Source organism: Sceloporus undulatus, chromosome 2 (assembly GCF_019175285.1).
Source record: "Sceloporus undulatus isolate JIND9_A2432 ecotype Alabama chromosome 2, SceUnd_v1.1, whole genome shotgun sequence".
NCBI lineage: Eukaryota > Metazoa > Chordata > Lepidosauria > Squamata > Phrynosomatidae > Sceloporus > Sceloporus undulatus.
The window spans coordinates 138,307,371-138,319,801 of NC_056523.1; the positions used below are offsets into that span (position 1 = coordinate 138,307,371).

A 12,431-nucleotide genomic window follows, 5' to 3' on the forward strand; every position below is an offset into this window, starting at 1 on the left:
GCCCCATTTTCTTTCACAGAAACTTAAAATCACAGAAACTTCAAGTCAGAAGGGGTCACCGGGCCATCCTATCCAAATCCCTGCTATGCAGGAAGACACAACTAAAGTACTTCTTAAAACTGCCCATTCAATCTTTATTTAAAGACCTCTCAAGCTGGAGAATCCACCGTTCTCTGAGGCAGAATATTCCACTTTGGACCTCTCTTACAGTAAATAGGTTCTTCCTAATGTTTAAGTGGAATCTCGTGTAATTTGAATTCATTGGTTCCTAATCTCTGGAGCAGCAGAAAACAAGCTTGCTCCATCCCTCAAGACATCCCTGGAGATACAACATCCCTCAAGATATTTAAAGATAGCTATCATGTCACCTCTCTACCTTCTCTTCTGCAGGATAAACATACCCAGCTCCTCAGTCATTCCTCATATAACTTTGTTGCCCTTCTCAATACAATGTTTGCATCTTTGGATTCCCTACATTGTATTTCTAAACGATCAGCTGAGGTTTTAAGTTACTGCAATATTAGAAACTAAGGGTCTAAAGAAAAAAAATCATTTTGGGGAGCAAAATTCTTACTTGAAGGGTAGTGCCCTCATTTTGTCCCCTCTCCTAGCCTCACCCCTGCCCCAAACACTCAAAATGATTTTTAAAATGACTGTTTCAGCTGAATATCAAAACCAGGAGTGAGAAGAGTTTGGATCATGCCCCCAATACAATTGCCCATCCCTGGCCCTGACATCTGAGAGCTAGGTGGACAAATGGCATAGCATGGAATGGAAGGACTGCCTTTGCTAAAGTATTGTTGTGCTCAAGTGAGAAACTGCATGTGTAGGAGAAATTAAATTTAAGTTGTGAGTTCTTGTACCTTGTGACACAACACAATAGTGAAAAAGACTCTGATCCAAACAAGAATCACAGTCAGAGAGAAAAGATCAGAAATGAAATGATGCCCTGCAAAGACCTTCCCAGTTCCTTCCTTCCAGCACATTCATTAGGGTCTTTTTTGACCTCCCTATTCTGTGTCTTTGGACTTTTGTAGTTGGATGGCAGCTGTTAAAACGTGTGTGTTACTGCAAGATGAACTCTTCCTTGTGCCAGGCAAGAATCAGCCAGTGCTACGACAAGCAAATGATACAACAGCTCTTTTGTTATGCTCAAATCCTAGCAGATATGAAAGGGCTCAGTGTGTTTACATCCCTCCCCTCTCTCCTTGCTCTGTCTTTGGACTGTTTTCTGTCTCTGTGGTGGCCTTGCCAGGCTGCCAGACAATAGGACATTTTGCCCACACTCCTCCTGAATTCTATGTTCATGAGCCCTGTAAGCCCTCTCTTCATCCCTCAAGAGTTCATTCAGGTAATTGCACAGAGTTAATTAAAGGAATTCAGGCTCTCTGAACCCTTTGGTCTCTAGGCCACTGTGGAAACGACTGCCATCTGTTCTCTGCTTGCTGTTTGTTGGGTTTGACAGCATGCTAATACTGTCTTCCTAATTCTTCTTGGTTATCAGTCGCAGACTGATTATCACCTCCTCCTCCTGATTATCAGTTCCTAGAACCCTGTGAGAAGAAATGCTCTATGTCTAAACAAACAAATAAGATTGCAGGTCCAAAATACATAGTCTCCTATACCACTATATGTTCACATTTTGATAACTGGTGACAAATTATGCAGACTTTCAGAGTTACATATGTGGATCAACATACAGGTTGTATGTCCTGTGAAATCTAGAAAGTGGCATGTGTTAACATCAACAAATTGGACCTATGAGAAATCCAGCATTTTGGCCAGCACTTGCAGAAACAGTATAGGTATTAAGTGCCTATTAGAGCCAAACTGGATGTGATTGTTATGTACCAACAATTTTTTCTTCCAGATTTTTAAAAATGTTGCAGGGTATAGGGCTCTGATTTGAACTGTTAGGGGGCTGGTGAGCAAAGTTTAGCACTCTCCGCTTGCCAGGTTTTTTTAAATACACACACACACACACTAAATTGATACAAGAATACAAAATCAGAATATAACAATGGTACCAGGACTTTTTGAGTATCCAAACAAAACAAAACAGTCTTTTCTTCAGAATTTACCCCAGAGTTCAACTATTTTCTCCATTTTTTCTTGTGTTGTTGAATTGAGTCTCCTTTATCCATCATTGACAGTGTATCCATCATTGCAAATTCTTGAACTTTAATAAACCATTCCTCCGCTGTAGGACCTTCCTTACACTTCCAGTGGCATGTGTATACTGTTTGTACCACAGTTATCAGATAAATTAATATGTTAATTTTTTCCTCAATCAAATTTAAACTTAAATCTTCCATTATATTGAGTAATCATAATTCTGGGGTAAATGGTAACTTACAATCTAGTTTCTTTTCTATCACTCTAGCAATTTTTCTCCCCCCCCCCTTTTTTTTTTTTTTTTTTGCAGTTTTGCATTTCCACCATATGTGGAACATTGTGCCTGTCTTTTTGTTACATTTCCAACATTTGTTCTCTTTTGATCTTGTAGTTTTTGCTAATTTGGCAGGAGTTAGATACCACCTATAAAAGATTTTAAGATAATTTTATTTTAAATTATTACATTTTGAGTATTTATGTGTAAGTATCCAGGATTTTTCCCAATACGCTAGTGGTATCGTTCTTTTAAAATCTTGCATCCAGTTTACCATATTGGTTTTTATAACTACTTCTTCCAATTCTATATCTAACAATACTTTATATAATTTTGATATCATCCCTTTTGCACCACCTGTCATTATCTTATCTAATGTTTTTACTTCTTTCTCTATTCCATATTGAGTTATGTCTTTTTAAAAGTCTTCTGTTAATTGTAAATATACAAACCATGGGATGTTTTTCCCCTCTTTCTTTAAGTCTTGTATTGATTTTAGTCGTATTTCTTCTTTCTTACTGACTAAAAGATCCTCATATTTTAGCCATATCCCCTTTGTTAAATTCTCCTTACTACGCAAAGCTTCCTGAGATGAAAACCATCTAGGTAATTTATTATAAAAATGTCTTTTATAGTGGTTCCACACTCTATAAAGGGGCTTTCTGATATAATGATCCTTAAATTCTTTTGATCCTTTTACATCTTCGTAGCAAAGATACGCATGCCATCCCTTGGATAAATCATAACCTTCTAAATCAAGTAGTCTTTTTTTCTGATAAATTGACCCAATCCTTCATCCAGGATAATGCACAAATGTAAAAATAAACTTCTAAATTGGGAAACTCCAGTCCTCCTCTTTCTTTACGGTCATACATAGCTTTTAGTTTTATACATGGTTTTCCCCCCTGCCATATATACTTAAGAATGTCTTTCTTCCATAAATTAAATGGTTGTTTGTTTAACAAGATTGGCAAATTTTGAAATAAAAACATAATTCTTGGCAAAACATTCATCTGTATAGCCGCAATTCTACCTAACAGTGATAGGTGTTGTTTATTCCATTTTTAAGGATCTTCTTTTATTGCTTTCCATACTTTAATATAGTTATTATTGTAGAGATCTGCATTTTCCTTTGTAATTATTATACCTAAGTATTTGGTTTTGCTAATTATTTTTATGTCTGTCTTTTTCCCCAAATTTTCCTTTTCTTGTCCTGATATTTTTTTTAGTTAGAATTCCGCTTTTGTTGTTGTTTACTGTATATCCTGCCAAATTTCAAAATTGATCTAATATTTCTTGCAATCTTTCAATACTCTTGCTTGGGTTTTCCAAAAAAAAAATAAAAATAACTAAATCATCTGTGTACGCCCAAACCTTATAGGTCTGGTTATTAATTTTTACCCCTTGCACTAATTTATCTTTTCTTATTTTTCTAATTAACATTTCTATCAAAATAATAAATATCAGGGGGGATAGGGGGCAGCCTTGCCGAGTCCCTTTATTTATTATACAAGGTCTTGTTCTCTCTCCATTGACTAAAATTTGCATGTTTTGGTTTCTGTACATCAATTGTATCCTGTTTGCAAATTTCCCCTCTAGAACAATTTCTTCCAACACTATATTCATAAAGTTCCAGTTTATCTTATCGAAGGCCTTTTCTAGATCCAAAAAGACCACCCCCAATTTGCAGTTATTATTCTTTTTACAAACATCTAATATATTCAGAACTGTTCTAATATTATCTGTCAGGTTCCTACCCGTCCGCTTGCCAGTTTTCTGACTGTTCCCAAAATTGCTATATGCTATTAAAAGATAAAAAGAAGTAAAGTATGGATCAGATTATATAATCCATTATTGGATCTCTTATATTCAGTTTATCCCTTAGACATTCACCTTCATGTATCATCTTTCTCAAGGTGCTAACACATAGTATTGCAAATGGGTTATCTGGCATGTCTTGCTGCAGTTGTATTTTTTCCTTTGCAAAATATTGAATGCTTGTCCCAGTTTGTTTAGGAAGGGACTCTGGAGGAAAAGTTAATATATTTATAGAACATTGAGTGGGAGGAGGATTGAAATATAAGCATGGGTAGAACAATGGGAGTGGGTCTGTTAGAAAGACAGGAAACTAGGGAATGAAGTTGCTCCTCATCTATCCACTAAAAGCCTCACAGAATGCAGGACTATTTTCTAAACCTTTAGCAGAAAATACCTTGCTGCTTCACAGAGCACAGAAAAGTTACTTTTTTGGATGACACCACTCAACTTTGCTGGCTGGGGAGTTCTGAGGACAGCAATCTAAAAAAAAATCAATCTTGCTGCTTTTTTCACCCCTTGTGCCTGTCATTTAACACAGCCAAAGCTGTAGGGCTGTCCAGAAAAGCACAGTGCATATTCCTCACCAAATGTTCTGCTTGAGACATGGCAGAGATGCACAAAAGGTAAACAGTATTTGCACACCCATACAATGCATTTCTTAAAATAACCTCTGAATGAACCTCTGATTACTTCAATAGAGGGGCTTAAGACCTGAAGATGTTTGGCAAAAGTAAGAAAAATGTCAGTTTGATTTAGAGGATACAAAAGGAGAGTTAATCAGTAGGAGGAAGTACAAGTGAGAGAAAGAGAGAGAAAGAGAAAGAAAGAGATTGAGATAAAGGTTATAATGACCCAGGAAAATGTTTCTGAAGAAATGAATCAGAAGGAGGAATTTGGAGGAGGGGATTGAGACATAAGAGTCATCGTGGTATAGTGGTTTGAGCACTGGACTGTGACTCTGTAGACCAGGGTTCAAATCTCTTCACAGCCATGGAAACCCACTGGGTAACCTTGGGCATGTCACACTCTTAACAGCCTCAGAAAAAGGCAAAGGCAAACCCCCTGAACAAATCTTGCCAAGAAAACTTTTAACAACATCACCTCAAGGTTGCCAAGTAGGAAATGATATGAAGGCACACAACAACAAACTGAGAGATATGGAAAAGAAGATTGCTCCAGCTGCAGTGCAGAAGACATGAAGGCAGAAAAGTAGAAGAGAGCAATGGGAGCAAGTAGCAGAGAATAAGAATGAGAAACATTTTCTGTTTCAAAGTAAAATCTGACAACCTGCAAGACAATAGACATTGTGGAGCCCTGTGTTAGACTGCACTGATGGTATAACAATAGGATTATTTAATGATACTAAATCTTTAGAGACACTCTTCACATCCAAAATGTTTTGTCTGATTGTAGTACAAATTCAGGCCTTACCTAAAAAATATTAAGGAGAAGCTAGAACGGGCATAAGGAACATACAGGAAATGAAAATACAGGAAATGAAACACAACAGGGATTTCCAGATAAAAGACAGATGCTATTTGTACATGACTGGGGCAAAAGCCTCCAGGTTTACTCTGTGGCTAGACAGGGAGTGTTCCTGTTCAAGACTGACTGATGGCACCACCAATATGCATGCTGCTTTAGAGAAAAGACGAAAAGAAGCATCTCTGCCCTGATGACCTTGCAATTTAAAATTTGACACAGGGAAGTAATAAATGAAGGTAATAAAGATAGAAGCAAAAATGACAGGAAAATACATGCATTCATTTACAAGTACACATGCTTCATCTTTGTATCTATATACTTTCTTTCCTAAACATTAATATTCTGGAAATGCCCTACCTTTCAAATAGAACTGTTCTGAACAGACCTACAAGGAATACTTTCTGAGCCATCACTGCCCTGTCCATCCCATGCCAACCATCATTTGCACATATTTTGAAGCAGACACATCACCATGCTGCTAACTCAAAATTCCAGATCTTGCTGGCTTCAGATGCACACAAGTCCTCCTCCAAAGGTCTAACCACTACACAAGACAGAATTGGGGACACTCTTATCAAATTTGCAGATGACACCAAATTAGGCAGAGTGGCTAATACCCCAGAGCAGAGGATCAACATTCAAAATGACCTTAATAGATTAGAAAGCTGGACCAAAGCTAACAAAATGAATTTCATCAGGGAGAAATGTAAGGTATTGCACTTAGGCAGAAAAAAATGAAATGCAGAGATATAGGATGGGGGACACCTGGCTTAACAAGAGGACAGATGAAAGGGATCTAAGGGTCCTAGTAGACCACAAGCTGAACATGAGTCAACAGTATGATGTGGTAGCTAAAAAAGCCAATTCTAGACTGCACCAATAGAAGTATAGTGTCTAGATCAAGAGAAGTTATAGTGCCACTCTATTCTGCTTTGGTCAGGCCTCACCTGGAATACTGTGTCCAATTCTGGGCACCACAATTCAAAAAAGATGTGGACAAGCTGGAGTGTGTCCACAGGAGGGCCACCAAAATGGTGAAAGATCTGGAAACCATGCCTTATGAGGAGAGACTTAGGGAGCTGGGTATGTTCAGCCTAAAGAAGAGAAGGTTAAGAGGTGTTATGACAGTCCTGTTTAAGTATTTGAAGGGATGTCATATTAAGGATGGAGTAAGCTTATTTTCTGCTGCTCTAGAGAACAGGACCCGAAGCAAAAGATGCAAGCTACAAGAAAAGAGATTTCACCTAAACATTAGGAGGAACTTCCTGATAGTAAGAGCTGTTCGACAGTGGAACACACTCCCTCAAAGAGTGGTGGGGTCTCCTTCTTTGGAAGTTTTTAAACAGAGGCTGGATGGCCATCTGTCAGAGTGGTTTGATTGTGAGTTCCTGCATGGCAGAATGGGGTTGGACTGGATGGCCCTTGTGATTCTGTAATTCTATGATTCTTTGCAGATAGAGAAACCTGTGATGGGAGTTAATCAGAGATATTCTGTCATCCTATTCCAAATAGAACTGGATCAACATCTATGGGACAATTACCCTGTAGTGCCTTCATTAGAAGCACTGAGGAGATAGCATAGTTCAGTCATTTAGGCTGGCAGTCTTGGAAGCAAGTAATGAACGCTTTGTGCCATTGAAAAGACATTCATCCATTAAGGCTGGCCTGGGATGGAGTCAGGGCATGGTGTCTACATGACACACAGCCCAACTCCACCCCCAGGTTGGAGCCACATGCTACTCCACACAGCGCAACATCACAGCGCTCCTCTGGCACTGCGTCCACACCAAAGGAATACCTTAAAGCTGCAGCACCATGGCTATCATGCTTTTTCCAGGGAGCAAAAAGGAGCCACTTTTTGCGACTCCTTTTTGCACCCTGGAAAGGCCAGATTGGGGCTGCAGCATGCTCCTATCTGAAGCAGATGAAGGCAGCTGCAGGCCTCCCTTTAGGGGTGTTTTGCACAGCCCCAAAATCTCTACCTACTGTTTCCATTGTTGCAGCGGGTCTACAAAAGAGTCTGCCAGGTGTACTATCTTATTTAAAGCCTTTGCAGTCTTTTCATCCAATTTTTATTGCCCCTCTTTAGTTTGATCTCTTTCATTGGAGGGTGAGGGGAAGAACACCATGTTTCAGGTTTGCCCTCAATTAGGTCCATGCATGGCACTTTTGGCAAAGTCCAGCCCATTTGGAGCATGAATGGGCAAAAAAGTTTTTTACATTGCCAACAATGGGTAGCAGGAAATCTCGACAAAAGGACAATGAGTATGGAACAACTTGCACAAGGTGGGGCACTTCAGAGATAAGCCCCATTCTTTCTGTAGGCACACCAGAAACCCTTGAACACCATATCCCAGAGAGATAGAGCTTGATCTAAAACCCCATTTCCAGAAAGACCAGATTTCTTTGGCAGATACACTGTTTGGCTACCCAGACCACAGCAATGTCCCTCTGAACTGTGTTCTTTTTATTATCTCTTTCATTTGTTCCCTCCATTAAGTATATTCCTATGATTAATTTACCTATCTAAGGGTGCATCTCCATGGTAGAAATAATGCAGCTTGACACCACTCTAACTGCCCTGGCTTCATTCTACAGAAGTTTGGGTTCTGTCATTTTGTGAGGCACCTGCACTCTTGACCAGAGAAGGCTGAAGACCTCGTCAAACTACAAACCCTGGAATTCCATAGGCTGGAGCTACAGCACTTGAAGAGGTGTCAAACTGCATTATTTCCACATATAGATGCATCCATAAATGAAGTGAAAGGATATATGTTCACTGTGTGGGGTGTTGCTTACTGTCAAGTTATTTCCGACTTATGGTGACCCTAAGGGTTTCCTTGGCAAATTTCTTCAAAAGAGATTCACCATTGCCATCTGCTGAGAGACTGTGACTTGCCTGAGGTCACCCAGTGGGTTTCCATGGCTGAGTGGGGATCACTACAGGATAATTTTTCAGAGGTGCTGGTGAAAGTGGAGGTGTGTAGAATCTTATATGAAGGACACACTACAGTACTGTTTGTAGCTACTTCTGACCTAGCAGTTACTGTGCAGAGGGAGTGCCTGCTTGAGAAATGGGTTCCATTTACAGAGACAGGTGTGGCAATTCTCTTCCTCCCACACCTGGATTGTTAACCTTCAGTTTGCTCAGATTCTGGCCAATTCCTCAGAAATTCTATTCACTGGCAGAGTGTTAAAATTGTGTTAGTGATGGGTCTCTGTGCTATATTTTATTTTATTTATATGCCACCTCTCTCTTAAACTGAACCCAAGGTGGCTCACAAAAGATACTTTAAAAACAACAAAACTTTTAAAACAGAATTAAAAACATTACATCAATCAAGTTTAAAAACTATAAAATCATTAAAATCATGCGAAGCTAAAAGTATAAAACCGTGAAAAACATACAAATGCCGGCACCCCAATAAGAGGCTTCCCTGGGTACAAATACATGTTAAAAACCTGCTTGAAAATAAAAGTTTTTGCCTTCTGGGCAAAAGGAGAACAGGGAGGGGTCCAGCCTAGCTTCATGTGGGAGGGAGTTCCAGAGGGTGGGAGCAGCCACTGTGAAGTTTCTCTCTCTCTCTTTCGTGTCCTCAGTAAGCAAGCCTGTGGTACTGGTGGGACCAGAAGAAAGCTTTTGCCAAAGATCTTAGGGTTCTGGCAGGTTCATATGGGGAGATATGGTTTTTCAAATAATCTGGACCTAAGGGGGGGGGGAGAACGAGCATGGTATAGTGGTTTAAGTGTTGGACTATGAAAATTTTCACACGGCATCGTTATATCGTTCCATTATCGTCCCAAAGTGTAGTGGAATCGTCATAACAAATAGAGGATTCCAAAAGAGATCTGATATCATTGATATATCAGAATTCAGCAATTCAACTGTTTTGAAATCATTTTGTAATCATTTATTGCTGAATTCTGATATATCAACGTTTTAAGAACACTAACAGCCTCATGTGAAAATCTTCTATGACTCTGAAGAGCAGGGTTCACTTCCTAGATCAGCCATGAAATCCACTGGGTGACCTTGGGCAAGTCACATGCTCTCAGCCTGAGGAAGGCAATGGCAAACCTCTTCTGAACAAATCTTGCCAAGAAAACCCCATGATAGGTTTGCCTTAAGTCAGAAACGACCTGAAGGCACACAACAACAACAACAACAAAGCCATATATGGCATTATAGGTCATAACCAGCATCTTGAATTGTGCCTGGAAACAAACTAGTAGCAAATAAAGTTGTCTTTACAAGGGAGTTATATGTTCCCTTTAACTGGCCCCAGTCAGCATTCTGGTTGCAGCATTCTGGACCTGCCAAAATTTCCAAATAATACACTGAATAATGTTCATATCAAAGGCACAAATAAATAAATACAAATGGTGCCCATTTATCCTGTGTGGATACATTGTAATAATTCTGGGGTTGAAGCCACTGTTGTCCATCTCGTTAAAAAATAAATGAATAAAACTAATGTTATAATCAAGATTATTATCTTGTGAATTTTTCCATTTCACTGTTGAAATCCAAAATAGTACCCCAAACTAGATGTGAGTCCACTACCCTATCCAGAATCTCAGAATTTGTGGGCTGGCTCAGTGGGGAGACGAAAGGTATTATGCACATACTGAGAAGCACTTTTTTTTTAATCACCACTTTGCAAGTGCCACAGCTGAACCCTAGCATAAGACAGAAATTATGTGGCTGATTTGAACATCAGTGAATTCTAGCCGGACCTATGAGTTAACATTTTTATGCATTTTGTCTATTTTCTGACATTTTGTCTTGTTATTTCATTTTATTTATAACTCCACCACACTTACTACTTTTTCTGTAGTAGACATTCAGTCTAATCTCACATTCAGTCTCTCTTAAAACCTTCCCATACACATTGGCTGCTTGACTTAATCCTTCTCTCACTCCCCTGCTTTTTCTGAACACACAGCAAAGACAAATCTGAAGTCTGGGCAAATATATGTTTTTTTCAATTAAGCAGCAATTACAGCCGTACAGAGTTTAAACATTCTTGGTCTGACAAGTCAGATCTCTGAAGATAGGTAGTGTGGATATGTGTCGGTAAACCTAAAAGCTGATAAATGTTTAATCTTGTAACAAGACAGCCTCCACCTGCCATCTCACAGGAGAAATCCTTTCTTTTCTTCCCTGTGTGTTTAGCAAACTTCTTGCATGACAGGTAGCCTCTCCTATCACCATGCCTGAATACAATTTACTGATTGAATACCTGCCCACTGGGCAACTATGTAAAGCACAGGACTCTTGCCTGGGAGACAGGGAATACTGTACTGTCAATTTGGGCTGTATCAACACTGCAGAATTAATGCAGTTTGAGACCACTTTAAATGCCATGGCTCAATGTTATGGAATCCTGGGATCTGTAGTTTGATGAGTGATTTAGCCTTCCCTGTCAGAGAGTTCTGTGTGCCACAACAGATTACAAATTCTAGGATTCCATAACATGTAGCCGTGGCATTTAAAGCAGTGTCAAGCTGCCTTATATTCTCCCAGGAAAACCTCACTTTTCTCTAGAAGAATCTTTTTTTTTAAAGTAGAACTAATAGGAACACCCTTTGTGATTTCATAATGCAAGTTGGCATACATATGTTGCTTCTGTATGCAGGTGTGTGTAGATACAGTAAATTTTGTAAAGATTCACTTCCATGAGGAAGGAAAAAACCCATGCCTTGTTCTGCAACATCAAACTGGCTGATCAACAACTCATGCCAGGATCAAGAGAAAACACAACTTTTAGAAAACACAATATGTGCGTGCGCACGCGCGCGCGCGCATACACACACACACACACACTAACCTGATCTTCCTGGTGTCATACCTGCACAAGAATCCCTACCTCCCCCCCATGTCTCTTCTGGTTAAATAAAAATTAACAGCCAAGCTTAGTGGCCAAGAGCAGAGATGAATTAATTCCACAAACCTCATTAGTTTTGGGTCCGAGTCAAAAGTCCAGATTCTGTGCCACAAATCCAGAGAACTGGCACCCGTGCACCAAGCCAAGAAATTCCTCCAGTTGGGTAAAGGAGAAAAACTTCAGGGCTTCCTTGCTGTTTCCTGGCTTTCCCCTACCCTTGATCTCCCCCCTACTGTGTCCCCATCCCTGAGAAAGAAAAATCCTGCTTTATTTTAGAAGCCAAGTGTTGAAATCCTCAGGAAGGAAGGAAGGAAAAGCTGGTGAATGTGACATACCTCTGCAGACTGCAGGGCTTCTGGTTACTGCTCAGTTGTTGCCTTCCACCTTTCCTGCTTCTTTCTTTCTTTCTTTCTTTCTTTCAACTGTTGCTGCTTCTCTTTTAGAGCTCCCTCTGGCTATCTTCTTCCACACAGGGCATATGGAGAAGTTGTGCCAGGCAAATAGCACCCAGGCAAGCAAAAAGTGGGCAGAGACAGTTTTATTTCATTCCAGGTGTGTGTATGTGGAAGGGGCTATCTGTGACTCAGGTTTGTCTGGCATTCCTGTGAGTTATGCACACCTGTATGGGCAAGAACAGCCTGGGCAGCCAAGCCTATATTCCCTTCTTCCCAAACATGTTGAAAAGAAACAACAAAAAAACCACCTCCCACCCACAGGAAGAAAAAAAGGCTTGACGTTAGGAGTTGAGGCAGAGCCCAACCCAGCTGTACTTTAGCAACTAAAGATTTTCAAAAGGGATTATTTGGAAGCCAGGGAAGGAAAGCAAATCTGGTTTGCCTTTCAGTTGCCAC

At 39.8% G+C, this 12,431-nt stretch overlaps 1 protein-coding gene across 1 annotated transcript in view; it reads right to left on the reverse strand.

Moving 5' to 3' along the window:
- ITGB4 (integrin subunit beta 4) overlaps positions 1-11,777 on the reverse strand; it is an 86,626-nt gene extending 74,849 nt beyond the window's left edge. The window contains exon 1 of the mRNA XM_042453704.1: positions 11,647-11,777. Within this exon, the coding sequence (XP_042309638.1) occupies positions 11,647-11,651 (5 nt within the window). The 5' untranslated portion in view covers positions 11,652-11,777. The remainder of the gene's footprint in view (positions 1-11,646) is intronic.
- Positions 11,778-12,431: the final 654 nt, after the last annotated feature.